At 48.3% G+C, this 15167-nt stretch overlaps 1 protein-coding gene across 7 annotated transcripts in view; it reads right to left on the reverse strand.

Moving 5' to 3' along the window:
* The window catches only part of LOC123756096 (putative sodium-dependent multivitamin transporter), a 216541-nt gene that overhangs the window by 14627 nt on the left and 186747 nt on the right, over positions 1-15167 (reverse strand). For 5 of the 7 annotated variants that reach the window (XM_045739094.2, XM_045739093.2, XM_045739092.2 and 2 more), the window contains one exon: positions 849-4545. In XM_045739094.2, the coding sequence (XP_045595050.2) occupies positions 4459-4545 (87 nt within the window). In that variant the 3' untranslated portion in view covers positions 849-4458. Of the gene's footprint in view, positions 1-848; positions 4546-15167 lie in introns of those variants that run through there. The other 2 variants (XR_006772608.2, XR_011230546.1) reach the window with 1 other exon arrangement.

Consider the following 15167-nt stretch of genomic DNA (forward strand, 5'->3'; position numbering starts at 1 on the left):
CTGTGAGCTCATGCTGCGTGCGCCGGCCTTGGTTGCTTGCTCACTACTGAGGCTCACCTGGGAATGTGGACCACGATTTTTTTTTAAAGATGGCGTCTGTTTACAAGAGCCCTGAGGAAGCTGATATGAACCCCATGTAGCCGCGGGAGTTTTGAATGGAACGTGAAAAATACAAATATCTGGAGGCGCATAGCGCACCCCAGACGTGGGCCTGCAGGAGCATTGCGCAGTTAAAGGGTTAATTTATATTTGAGAAAATTCCTGTTTTGAATGAACAGCATGTTAAAATTTATGAATGTGCGTATGGGGTTGACCGCTCGGATGTGATGGACTTGAGTCGAGGACGGGTTGACCTCATTACAACCATAGGGAATTGTGAAAACCATATGAACATCATTGGTAAACATATGTAATTATGATGGAACCTTATTCAGTGGCAATGACTACATTCTTCTAGTAACATTTATGACAACTGTACTCACATTGTAACGTAACCATTAAACAATAGCAGGTTATTTTTATGTGGGTCAAAACTCTTACATCCTCAGAGCTATTATATTCTTATTTACATCATACCTGTAAAGCTGACAATTGCTAAAATCATGTGATAACCTCATTATCCTGTGAATCATCATATGACAATAACCACTGTTTAAGGATTAATGATTGTGTGTCAATAACTCCTTTTTTTTCCATAAGTGTGGATATAATGCAGGCTTATGAGCCTAAACATGGTTAGTAAAACCAGCCATTAATGACCACATTCAGTGCTGATAAATAAAATCTTGTTATAAATTAATAATTAAAGTAATGACTAGTTAATTTAGGTTGGAGATAAATTAAATAGATAGGTTTGCAAACTTTATTTACTAATATTCAGTGCCTTTGTTAAACTTATAATTTAATCTTAAATTTTCTTAGTCTTAAATTAATAAATAAATTTATTACAAACATTTAATGTGGACATCCTTCGCAGGCTGGTGAAAACCTCAGTCCATGAAAGTAATACCTATAAACCCCACTATGAACTTTGCACTCAACACGCCTGTCCTGAAATCATCAATCACAACAGCTAGGCAAATTTGTATTTTGATTGCTGTTATAATATTATGTTATCAAAATAATACAGGTTACTCAGGGATAAAAGTTCCACAGCAATGACCCGATGGAGGCGAGGGGAAGAGTCCTGCCCTGAAAGCGCTCCTATGAACTCCACTGAGGACCTTGAGAAACAATCTGAAAAGCCTTTGAATTGTGGGACCATGAGTCGGCAAACTGGACGAACCCCCACACCACCATTGCCCCATCAAAGGGACAGACTGCGAAAGGCCAGTGCGGACCATGAACAACAGTATCCTTCTGTAAAGCATGAAAGTGGCACTGACAAGCAGGAGAGGACGCAAGAGTGGGAGGTGCATACAACCCAGAATCTGGCTCCAACGAAGGTCTAGCCTGACAGCAGGAGATGAAGTCCCAGCCCTACCAAATTCCCTCTGAAAGTAAGGAAGAGAAAACTGTATACAGTAAATGAGTCATATAATGGCATGAAGCCACAGCAGAAGACAAGCTGTGTGATAACAGCCTCTAGAAAGAGAGAGAAGGGAAGGCAGATAAAAGGGGCCAAGGACCAAGCTGAATCTTAACTACTGAGCCAACATGAGAGAAGCAGAGTAGAACACTGCAACCACCACCTGGAGCATGAGTACACTGCTTAGGCAATACCACTGAAGCTGCCATGCCAGACAACAGAGCACCTGCACAAAGGTGCTCTTTGCTCAAAGAGTTATATGACAAAGAGTGCTGGGAAGACGGGACACCACGAGCGTAGCTCTCATCCTGTAACTACACTTAGGTAATTACACTTAGGTAATTACCTGACCCCAAGCTGAACAAATCAACATCCTCATGGAACCAATTAGAAAAATGCTCCACCAGGGCAGGAAAATGCACTACCCTAGCCAAGTACGAGCAAGCCTGCAAGTCATCCATCACATGGACCCCACACAGCAATGATGACTGTGCATGCAGTTGCATCACCCCCTCCTCCCACTTGATCTGGGAAAAGAGCAGGCACCAACGAGCTGTCATTGAGAAGCCGAAAAACACCTGAAACACTCAAAATCTCACGCAACACGAGTGTGTGGGAATGACAGAAGCTGTGCAAAAGCCCAATGAAAAAAAGTGGGATTATCTGCTAACCAGGAAGACGATAGAATCTTATAGCACAAAGCAGCTAGTATGGCAAGGAAAACAAATTCAAAAGTGGCAGAGTACAAAAGAAAAGCAAAATCTGGGTCACGTAGGAGGTATTTAAAGAGATCCTCCTAAGCCACTGAAGGGGGACAGCCTCATTTAGAAGGAAACCTTTGGAAGAACAAGGTACCATATGGTACCAGAAAATGAACCCAGGAAGGTCAAAATTACATGAGTGAGGATGAGAAAACCCCCTCCCCTTGAAGCAGAAGGGCCGAGTTGGTCTAAGGGAACCCAGGAACCCCTATTGGAGATTCCCCCCCCCCCCCCCCCAAAGAAGCCGAATACATCAGCTCAGGGGCAGAGAAGTGCTTGGCCAGTCCCAAGCCCACTGCTTGGGACAGAAAAGCAGAGTCCAAAGGAGGTATCTTGAAAGAAGGGGTCAGCTGGAAGCAGCCACTCCTGGAGAAATCCAAGCCACACCCTAAGCTAAACCTTGACCTGCCTCCGAATCCCTAAAAGTTTCAGAGCCATAAGCAGGAAATAGGAACAGAAGCTGGGTGTGCCACAGCCAAAGGAGAAGGCTCTTCTTCTTGAGGTTGTCTTGAGATGATTTCAGGGCTAAGCGTCCCTGCGGCCCGGTCCTCCTTTTCGTTACACATCCCCAGGAAGCAGCCCCGTAGCAGCTGTCTAACTCCCAGGTACCTATTTACTGCTAGGTAACAGGGGTATCAGGGTGAAGAAACATTTTGCCCATTTGTCTCCGCCTACACCGAGGATCGAACCCGGAACCTCAGGATTACGAATCCAAAACTCATCCACTCAGCTGTCAGGCATGGATGGAACCAAGTTGGAATTCACCAACATCTCAAATTCTGGGTTCCTAAAAACAAGATTGGACCAACTCCAGAGTATCCAATCAGATATAAAGTCGTGAATGCTGGATGCTAGCAAAACTAACACACAAGGTGGCAGCTGCCTGATAAGTTTGTGCTTCATTCGGAGAGTCAGAGGGAAGAGCCACATTGGGGCAGGTGAGTGGGGGGGGGGGGGGGGGGGACAAACCCCACAGGACTGAGGGTCACAGGTGTTACCAACCCAACAGGCAGCATGGTGGAGGCAGAAAGAATGATCATCACACTGTAGCATGGATGTCAAACAATCCTCAAACTCAAATAAGGCGAGTGATTGCAAAGGGGATATCCACAGGCCATACTGAAACCCACTGGGATTACCTGAAGGACTAAGTAGGACAACAAAGCACTGGGACGCTCACCAGGAATTATACAAGTAAACCAACACAGCCTAGTTAACGTGGCTGTGAAGGCTAACTGTGGCATGCTGTGTAAAACAAGTGCACAATCCCCCAGTGCACCCTAACTAGCCAAAATGTTCACCCCAACCAAGGGTCTAGATGGGGGGGGGGGGGGCAAAGGCCCCCTCCTTGGCCTTGCCTCCAAAGAGTGAACTCCTGAACACATCAGAAGTGAACTCTGTCAGTGCAAGAGTGCTAGAGAGCACACAGAAGGTAGCCCTAAGCACATGCACCTACAAGCTGGGCCCACACAACACAAACCAAACAGAAAAAATGCCTGTAAAGCTAAAATATAGAATACCAAGCAAATGGCTGGCACTTAGACGAGAAGCCTCAGGACCCGTGTGGCTAACTGACAGCCCACGAACCCTACACTAAACGACCAGCGGTGTCACAGGAGAACTGTGCCATCTCTAGGACAACATTTATTGCCATTCTGAGTCTTTACATTGTCTACTATTTTCACAAATTCATTCAATAGAATATTGTCAACACACAATTAAAAAAAAAACTGCTAATATTGTTTAATTATCCATGATATTCTGGCTGAGGTGGTGCTGGGGTTGTGTGATAATGCATAAGCAGAAATATTCTCTCCACACAGTGTTTGTACACACATTGCCCCTGTAGGCAATGAAAGCTTAATGTGTTATAACATGGCCACTATCTCCAGAGACCTCTGGTGGTCAGAGGTGATACTTTACATTTAGTAAAATGCATCCCAGTTTCTCACATAGCCTAACATCCAGGGATGGTCACCACATAGTAACCAGAATTTGAGAAAACATCCCTGCATGTCTGTCACAGCAGAAGGGTTTACATGGCCTGGTTTTTGCCATTTGTATCAAGATTAATCCCACACTATTGTAACTTTGTACACCTTGAGCTTTATCACCTTTTAAATAAAAGTTTATCTACAATATGCCCGGAGCTCTCAACATCAACTCGCATCACAAATGGGTCACCTCCCCACCATCAGGATGTAGTTTGGCAGAGGAAGAGACTGGTTCAATATCTTCATTGTTGGCAAGGTCAGTCTGAAAAAAGAATAGAGAAAATTGTCAATATTATTTAATAAATTTTAGTGCACAATTAACAGATAAGTGAAGGATATTAAACAGGTATCCAGAGCTGATCCAAGAATAGCTCAATCACAGCCCAGATGTGCATAACAGTGACCAAGTGCAGAGGAGCCCTGTGACCCTCCGTGACCAGGGCGCCATAAAGCAAAGGCAAACTTACATGGAGTTACCACATACCAACATCATGGGGCAAGCTTGGAGCAAAGGGGCACGCCTCAAGTGATGCAAACATGGCACTACCCAAGAACACTTGGAAAACCAAACAAACTCACACCAATCATTTGTGAATGGCAAAAACCATGCTAACCCTGCAATCTTGAGGTTATCTTGAAATGATTTCGGGGCTTTTAGTGTCCCCCGCGGCCCGGCCCTCGACCAGGCCTCCACCCCCAGGAAACAGCCCGTGACAGCTGTCTAACACCCAGGTACCTATTTACTGCTAGGTAACAGGGGCATAGGGTGAAAGAAACTCTGCCCATTGTTTCTCGCCGGCGCCCGGGATTGAACCCGGGACCATAGGATCACAAGTCCAGTGTGCTGTCCACTCGGCCGACCGGCTCTGCAAGAAAGTAAAGGATTGCCAATAAGCCACACTGAATATGGAATGTCAAAATTCAACCAAAAGGCTAAAGCTGACCTGAATTCAAAAGAGGCAGGGTCTATTGAGGAAGTGAGGTCCTGATCCCAAAGGAGGAACTGAAACAAATTTGCTAATGTTGACGAGGGCAAAAGACAGGACGACAGAAACCTCCAGAAATAAGACACATCAGAGGACTTGAACAGGTCCCAGAAACGTACAAGGGAAGTTGCAGCCAAGGAATCTATTGTAAACATCGATTGAAGCCAAACACCAAGACGAGTTGAAAGGCACCCACAGATCCTCCTCAGGCCCCTCCCCGGTCTCGGGAGCCCCAAATGAAGACCCTATGGCAGTGCAATGGTCACACCTAAATCCTGAGGAGACAAAGGTAGTTCCCCCATAAGAAGGATCCACAGCTAAATCATCCCCAAGAAAAAGAATCCCACAGTGGGAAACATCAGTACAACTACCCCTGCAATCAACATAGAAGGGGCAATTCCCAGAGAAGCCTCGGCTACAACCAAAGGTCATAAAACCTTTGGTTGTAGCTAAGGCTTTGCTACAACCAGGTCACTCCCCAGGTCATAAAATTTTCAGATGCTTTGAAGGTAGCATCTTCAAAAGCAAAACAAAGAGGGTAAGACAAGAAGAATGGCACAATATGCCAGAATTGCTGAGGGAAAGAGGAGAGGCAAACTTGGAATAGGTGCAGACCACGAGCCATTCCATCTCAGACCTCCTAATCACCATACAGGCCAACTCTGGAGCATACATGAAGGCATCAAGTTGCAAAAAAACACAGAAATCCCAGACACGCCTTAGTCGACTGCGTCACAACACGGTTAAAAGAATTGTAAGCTGGAGTGCTACTTGCCCTCACGAGGATCCCGCAGCTTCTCTGAAGCACCTGTGACTAAGGCACGTCTGGGATCATCCCGGACATAGGTTCGAACCCTCATCACGGCCATTGTGGATTTGTTAATGCAGAAAAACATTCCCATAAAGTGGCAGCTGTCTGATAAGCATTGTTCCTGGACAAGGGCTTAGCCAGAATGGAAAGCTGATGATGAAAAACATTACAAGCCTCTGGGTGGAAAGTAGGGTACCCAACAGGTGACATGGCAATGGCAGTAAGAATAATCACTGGCATGTAACAATACTGATAGACATCCGTCAAACTCGCAACCAGCCAATACAGACACTGTGGGTCAGCTTATACTGTAACACTGGAAAGATGGTAGGGGCTCTCTAGGACCTGAAGGTAAAGATCAATCAGAGATCCCAGGCACAGGGGGCCACTCACTGATAGTAACTAACACTGAATGCATCTTAGAAAACCATGGGGCTGCAATGGCATCAGTGGCATGCCATATAAACAAGCACACACCCCGGTGTACCACCAAAGAAATGAACCCCAACTGTCCCCAAGGCTGGGCTTGGGGAGTAGAACATCTCTTGAAACCCTCTCCTTGTATACCCCCAACCCTCAGCCTTTCAGAGGAATCATAAATCCTTGCATTACTTAGGGCAGGGGTAACATCAGTGAGCAACTAGGGAAGTCAACCTGGGTGTTGGTTGAAAGTGACTGATGTTACATCTGCTACAAGTGGGAAAAACGACCTAACTTCTGAGTGGATCATTTCCCGATTTATTTTCATTTGCCTTGCTGCTGTCTGAATTGATCTCTATCTTTTTGGTAGTTGCTCCTTGCTGAGGGTGATCTTAGATCCCCTACTCTGTGTGCCTCTTTGAGGCTAAGTTATGGCCTTTGGTCGCTGGCAGACTTTTATTTCCTCACAAGGGCCTGGTGTGACTTGATAGGCATGGAGCTGACAACAGCGACTAGCAACAGGTTGCCATCGACGTTCCTCCCCAGAAAGAGGTGTAAGTAAGTAAGTAATTATCAAAAGAAGGCACCAAACCGGGAAGGCTATGTAGCACCATCAAATACGCAAAATAATCAGAGGGCGCTAAATATCACCAAGGATGCCAATACGAGAACAAAAACGCATAAGGCGAACGATATCAAAAGTATCCGAGTCACCAAGAATTCTATCGAGGGAGAGGTGACCGCGAGGGGCGGTCGGAAAGCAAGACACACGCTCGTCCTGGAAGTCAGGACATTCAAGAAGGACATGCACGACTGTAAGAGGGACAATGCAACTAGGACAATAAGGGGCAGGGCGGCGCTCCATCAAGTGACCATGGGTTAAGCGAGTATGGCCAATACGCAACCTCACCAGAGGTGTTTCCCACCTCCGGTTACAGTGGAAGGAGGACGGCCACGAGGAAACACAACATTTAAGAGTACGTAGCTTGTTACCAGTAACAGACAACCAAGAAGCCTGCCAACGGGTAAGGACTGAGGAATGGATAACCGGGTAAAAGTCGGAATACGGAATGCCTTTACGAGAGATGGGACAAGAGCGGACAGCTTCCTTGGCGGCAGCATCCGCACGCTCATTTAAAGACACACCAATATGGCTGGGAACCCAACAAAACTCAACCGACTTAAATTTACTGTGAATGAGAAACAGCCAATGCTGGATCTCGACAACTACTGGATGAACCGGATTAAAGGACCCGAGAGCCATGAGGGCACTACGAGAGTCAACAACAACTACAAAGGAAGACTGACAACGAGAAAGCAGGAGACGAAGAGCATAGAGAATAGCATAGAGTTCCGCTGTAAAGATGCTAGTCTCCGGAGGCAAGCGACACATATAAGTGCGATCAGGAAAAATAACAGAGTAGCCAACACCGTCCACTGACTTAGACCCATCGGTGAAGACAGAAACGGAGCGGGAGTGAGAAGAAAAGTGCTCGAGGAAAAGGCGTTTCAGAACCGTAGGAGGGGTAAAAGCTTTAGAGATACGGGTCAAGGATGTACAAAACCGCGGAAGAGGGACCCTCCACGGGGGCAAAGAAGGAACAACACTAGGAGAAACATCAGAAATATGAACGGAAAGAGAATCCTGTAGGCGAGATAACCGGACAGAAAGAGGGAGGTGGTGAAGAGGAACAGGAACCGCAGGAGGGGTAAAAGTTAAAGCACGACAGAGGCGAGAGGAAGGATGTTGCAAGGACCGCGCAAGATAGCGAAGACAGTAGCGATCACGGCGGTCCTGGAGAGACAGGAAGCCAGTGTCAACATACAAGCTAAGGATGGGAGTCGAACGAAAGGCACCAGAACTGAGGCGCAACCCAGTATGGTGCAAAGCATCAAGACGGCGAAGAGTAGAAGGAGAAGCAGACGAGTAAGCAGGGCAACCATAATCGAGCTTAGACAGGACGAGAGAGGAATGTTAAGCAAGGAGAGTGCGCCTATCTGCCCCCCAAGAAGTATGGGACAAGACCCGAAGGAGGGTAAGGGCCTTAGAGCACTCAACACGGAGGTAAGAGATATGGGGAGACCAAGACAAACGAGTGTCAAGGAATAACCCCAAAAGCTTCGCGGAATCTTTGTATTCAAGGGGATGACCATAAAGTGACAAAGAGGGACGAAGAACAACCAGTTTCCGCGTAAAAGTCATGGCACAAGTCTTAGAAGTAGAGAACTTGAAGCCATGATCTGTGGCCCAAGACGACACGGCATCAATTGCAAGTTGAAGCCGGCGTCGAAGGAGAGGCGAATCATCACCCTGACAACAAAGGGTAAGATCATTGACATAGAGAGCGGAGAAGACACCAGAAGGAAGATAGGAAAGAAGACCATTGAGGGCAACCAGAAAAAGAGTAGTGCTCAGAACATACCCTGGGGCACACCTTCGTATTGCTGAAAAGAGGGAGAGAGAGCGGTACCAAGGCGCACCCGAAAGGAACGACGAGAGAGGAAGCTGCGGAGAAAGAGAGGGAGATGACCACGAAGGCCAAAAGAATGAAGTTGAGATAGGATATGATAACGCCAAGTGGTGTCGTAAGCCTTTTCCAGGTCAAAAAGGACGGCAACAACGGAGGTCTTCGCAGCAAAAGCAGTACGAATATAGACCTCCAAGTTCACCAGGACATCTGTCGTGCTGCGGCACTTGCGGAAACCAAATTGAGAAGGGGAGAGGAGGTGATGGTGTTCCAGGAACCACATCAGACGAACGTTAACCATACGTTCAAAGAGTTTGCAGACACAACTTGTGAGAGCAATAGGGCGAAAGTCCTTAGGGGAAGTACCCAGAGACCCCAGTTTGCGAACAGGGAGGACAACGGCATCGAGCCAGTCCTCAGGGACTGACGACGACTCCCAGATCCGATTATACAGACTCAGTAAATACTGAGACGTGCTCGGAGGGAGATGGCGAAGCATCTCATAATGAATACCATCGGAGCCCGCCGCCGTAGAACTGCAGAGGGCCAGGGCAGAACGAAGTTCAGAGAGAGAGAAGGGATCATTATAGGGAAGCTGAAGATGAGTGCAGAAATCTAAAAGACGAGACTCAAGGACAGGTTTACGAAGAAGGAAAGATTGGGGAAGATGAAGACCAGAGCTAACAGAAGAAAAGTGGGAACCCAGTTCGGAAGCGACCTGCAACGGGTCCGCCACAAGAGTATCATGGAGGTGAAGGACCGGTGAAACATCGGGAACGAACTTACCCGCTATCTTGCGGATACGCTTCCAGATCTGGGCCAGAGGGGTTTCGGACGTAATTGTTGAGACATAAGATGCCCAACATTCACGTTTAGCCGTACGGATGGCCCTACGGGCCACCGCACTCGCTTTCCGAAAGAAAAGAAAAGAATCGGTCGTCTGCCTACGGCGGTGCCTCTTCCAGGCTGCACGCTTACAGCGGACAGCCCAAGCACAGTCCGCATTCCACCAGGGAACGCACTTCCGTGGACCCCGAGAGGAAGAGCGAGGAATAGAGCGGAGGGCAGCGTTGAAGACAGTGTCATGAAAAAGGAGGAGAGCGCGAGAGAGAGGGAGAAGGGAGACGTCAGAGAGAGCAGCACTGAGGGTAAATAGGGTCCAGTCTGCCTTAGCAAACTGCCACCTAGGGAAAGAGAGGGAAGGGCGAAAAGAGAAAAAGGAAACAAGGATGGGGAAATGATCACTTCCATGGAGGTCATCAAGAACCTGCCACGTGAAATCTAAGTAAAGAGAAGAAGAGCAGAGAGAAAGATCAAGACAAGAAAGGGTGCGAGTCCGAGAGTCCAAATGAGTGGGCTCACCAGAATTCAGAAGAGACAGGGAAGAAGAGAGGAGAAACGGCTCAAGGAGGCGACCCCGGGTATTCGTCAGAACGTCACCCCAAAGAGAATGACGACAATTGAAGTCACCCAGCAAGAGCACAGGCCCTGGCAAGGAGTCTAGGTGTTTCAAATCAGGAAGAGAGAGCGGGACACTCGGGGGGAGATAAATGGAACAAACTGTGTACCATTTCCCCACAAAGATACGAGCAGCAGAACAATGGAGAGGCGAAGGAAAAAGTAAAGGAACAAAGGGAACATCTGCACGAATCAAGAGAGCAGAAGAATTAGAAGCCCCAGCAATGGCTGGGGGGGGGGGGGAGAGAAAGGAATAGCCACAAAAACGACCAGGACGAGCACCAAGCATTGGCTCCTGGAGACAGACACAAAGGGGCGAAAACTGCGAAATCAGAAGTTGGAGTTCGAGGAAATTGGCGTAATAACCTCGAACGTTCCATTGAAGAATGGACAACGACGAGAAGAGAAAGGACAAAACCAGAGAACAAGGAAGAAACCAAGGCGAAAGAGCAACAGAGCACGTTAAAGAATATCAGGGTCGGGATCAGGGTCAGCAAAGTCAGGGTTAGGGGGCATGGGTAAACTGAGCAAAGACGGAGGGAAGGAAACGGGAGAACAGATCAGAGGTGGGCGGGCGGCGTCCGGAGGAGGAGGAGGAGGAGGAGGAGGAGGAAGAGGAGGAGGAGGAGGAAGAGGAGGAGACAACGGAGAGGAGCAGTCAAGGACAGCAGCAGGAAGAGGGGGAGTAGAAAGAGGGGAGCGCACCCCAGCAAGAGCAGCAACCGAAAGGGAAGCAGGGGCCAAAGAAACCTCCATAGCAGGAACAGGGGATGCAATCACTGAAACGGGAGGGGAAGGAGCAACAGAACCAGACGTAGGAGCTGAGGAAGAAAGCGAAGCCTTCTTACCCGCCGGGGAAGAGGAAGGAGAGGAGCCAGGCTTACGCTTCTGACTTAAAGAGACCGGTGTCCCAGCAACGACGTACCGGGCAACGGATTCCAGTGTCTCAACAGGAGAAGCCGAATGAGAGCACACACGACGACCGCTAGGAGAGCGATGGACATCCGCCCGCACCGACAGGCGGTGGGGAGAGCCGATAGATGGAGGAAGAGGATGGGAAGGAGGATCGGAGGGGGACGAGGAAGAAGACACAGGAGACACGACAGACCGGGTAGAAGGAAGGGGAACCCCGGACAGAGGACCAGGAGGAGGATCCTTCGGGAGAGAACCCAAAGGAACAGAGGAGGGGGCAGTGGGCGCATCAGGGTCCAAGGCCCGGAAACGGTTGTGAGTCTGAGGAAGGCGGGAAGGACGAGGAGAGGAAGAGCGCAACACGCGAGCATAAGAGATATTAGCATAAGGCGGGAGCCGGCGAACCTGGCGTCTCGCCTCAGGAAAAGATAAACGCTCCCGGTGCTTCAAGTTGAGGACGGCTGCCTCAAGCTTGTAATGGACACACGCACGGGAGAAGGTAGGATGGGCCTCACCGCAGTTGAGGCAACGAGCCTGGGGAGAAGTGCACTCCGACTTAGAGTGACCTTCGCCACCACACAAAGGACAGAGAGAGACAGTCCCGGAGCAGCGGAGGGCACCATGCCCAAACCTCCAGCACTTGTTGCAGAGCCGAGGAGAAGGAATGTACTCCTGGACAGAGCACCTGGCACCAGCAAGAATGACAGAGGGTGGAAGGGTCCTACCATCAAAGGTAATCTTCACAACCCGGAGGGGTTGACGGCGACTACCACGAGGGGGACGAGTAAACGTGTCCACCTGGAGAATAGAATGGCCCTGGGCAGCAAGGATATGTCGAATATCGTCGTGGCAGTTGCGCAGGTCCCGAACACCGGTCGCAACATGGGGCGGGAGCAAAATAGTGCCAACACTGGCATTCAACTGAGCGTTCTTCAAGACCCGAACAGGGGTCTCGCCAAGGCAGGATAAGGCAGCCAAGCGGGAAGCAGCATCCTGAGAAGGAGCAGCAACGACACGTGTACCGAGACGAGTGGGGTTGAAAGTAATGGAGGCATCCACGGAATCAACGAGATGTCGATGGAGGGAGAAATCGTCAGGAGGCGCAGAATCAAGAGGGAGGAGATCAAAATATTTGGCCCACGAAGCGGGACCAAACAAGGCTTGATAGGTAGCAGAACTGGAAGGAATCGAGCGAGGGCGGCCGTGACGAGGACGGCGGTGAGAACCCCCAGAGAGAGAGGGGTTAAAAGGCGCAGTAGTTACAACTAGAGAAGGAGCCGCGCCAGGGGACGAGGTAGTCACCACTGGGGGCCTGGGGCTCAACCCAACCACAGAGGAGGGAGGGGAGCCAGGGGAAGGAGTCAGAGAGGCCAAAAGAGGAGCAAGGTCGGGGCCCAATGCAGCGGAGGCTACAGAGCCCGGTCTTCCAATACGGACCGACTCGGGGGCTTGGTCCCCCACCCCACGAGCCTGAGAAGGTACACCAGAAGCAGGGGTTATCATCATGACGAAAAGAAGAATTCATTCACGAATGTGCCCCCACACCCACCATGGAGCCACAATTAGAGGCAGGACACCCAACAAGAAGCTATCGCCGATCTTGCCGGGGCCTCCTAGGGGTGCGTCGTGAGTATACGCCCCACAAACGCCACCTTAAGAAACCGACAGTCCGTCGAGATCGGGTTCAGTGACGAAAGGGGGATTAACACTTTCGCGCTCCGTGGAAACTCGCGGTTGACAGGGGGATCGTGGCCCCTCCGTGCGGGTAAGCGCGCGGTGACACTCAAATGTGTATACTCGTTCCAGTTTTCTCACCTTAATTCTCGCGCTACGTCGCTCATTCTGGTATCATTGTGTTCGCAATTAAATTCTCTACAGGTGTGTATAAATATAATGTCCAAAAGCCTAGCGTGACTCCCAACAGCAAAGCGTAAAGTCGGCAAAAACGCACAAAATCAGTAACATGTGCATTCTCGTTCCATTTTTTTACCTTAATTCTCGTGCTACGTCGCTCATTTTGGTATCATTGTGTTCGCAATTAAATTCCCTACAGATGTGTATGAATAAAATGTACAAAAGGCTGGAGTGCCTCCCCGCAGAAAAGCCTAAAGTTACCCATGAAAGAGCACCATTTTGTACATTGCAACCTAATGTTCAACTCGTTCAATTTGATAACATCAAATTTCGTGCTACGTCGCTCGTTTTGGTATCAAATTGTTCGCAATAAAAAGGCGATTATTTTAAAACTAGTCCCAGAATAATAGAGCAATAACTGGATTTTTAACAAATATTTTAATTCTGGACGCTAATCATCACAAATTTATTTATATCTTTCCAGTGTTCTGACATAAATATTTGTGTTACATCTTTCATTTTGGTATCAAATTGTTCGCAATAAAAAGGCGCACATTTTAAAACAAGTCCCAAGATAATAGGACAATAAATAGAATTTTAACAAATATTTTAATATTCAGACCATAGACCTATTTATAATATTTCAAGTGTTTGGACATCAAGTTTCATGTTATATCTTTGATTTTGGTATCAAATTGTGTGCAATCTAAAGGCGCTTATTTTAAAACCACTACCAGATTGATCTGATAAAATTTAAATTTTTAAAAAATATTGTAATGAGTGACGCAGTATTGCGTCGTTGGAACACATTCAGTAGAAAAATAAATGACGAATTATTCAGTCTGTGGAACGCGAAAGTGTTAACAATAAAAGGTTCCCCTCGCTCTCGACGTCGGGTACTACAGTTCTACGGGTGCAAGAGTATGCCTCCTCAAGCACCCGGGCGTCAAAATAGAAGAAGTCCAAGGGAAGAACCAGAACGAGCAAAAGGTCGGCAGGAAACGGCAAGCAGATAGGAGAAGAGGGGGGAGAAAAACGAAACAGAAGGAAAAGGAAAAGATGCCCAGCAGAATTGGAGAGGACGGCAGCAGGAGCACAAGGCTAGAAAAGGACAGAGGACTGACCTAAGGAGCATCACACTCCGGCAGCCGTCCACTAAGCCCCCACACGGCGACAACGAGCTGAGCGGGCAGGGGGCCAGAAAGAGGTGTTTCATTACATTCAACACTTTTTCCTTCTTATTTACAAGATATGTATAGTACCTCAATTTCAGCATCTTAGGATTCGGGTTTTTTCCTGCCGATGCTCTTTCTCTGCCTTTGCAAGTGTAAGGCTCTGGGGGATGTGTAGCCTCTGTTCCATGCTTTTCCTATTTATTGCTGGGGGAGGGGGGGGGAGCAGTTCTGGGGATGTGGGGTTGCCGGGAGGGACCACAGTTGATATTTGGTGCCCATCCCAGAAGGTTTATTAGGTGGTCAGGATGGATTTTCTTATCCCTCATCTCAGTATAGGCTGGATGCCTCCTCCACTCCCCAGTGGATCATTTCTGGTCCAGTTTGAGGCTTGTATACACGACTGTTGCACAAGCTTCTGTCATCACGTCTTTTTCCTAGGAATGGTAAACAAACTTGCTTTGATACTGGTCTAAGACCAAGATCAGGTGTCTTTGATGGACCCCCCCAACTCTTTTGTGTACAAGTCATCTTCAGCCTCCTGAATGGCAGACAATCCTTTTGTTTTCTTTAAACAAGTGACTAACTTGAATGGCAGGAAGTGAATCCCAATTTAAATTTGTTCTTGAGGAAAGAAGGTGGGCAGATTGCACTTGTGGTGACCACTCACACACTGTTTATTGGATTCAGAGTTGTGCAGCTCCATGTCCAGGCACCCAAGGGTCATGGCCACAGAGCTGCAGTAGACATTAAGGTGCACATCTGGCTGGCATAGGACTCCTTGTCTTCAGCCTTGTGGTCTG

This window comes from Procambarus clarkii, chromosome 36, assembly GCF_040958095.1.
Source record: "Procambarus clarkii isolate CNS0578487 chromosome 36, FALCON_Pclarkii_2.0, whole genome shotgun sequence".
In the NCBI taxonomy this organism is placed as follows: Eukaryota; Metazoa; Arthropoda; class Malacostraca; order Decapoda; family Cambaridae; genus Procambarus; species Procambarus clarkii.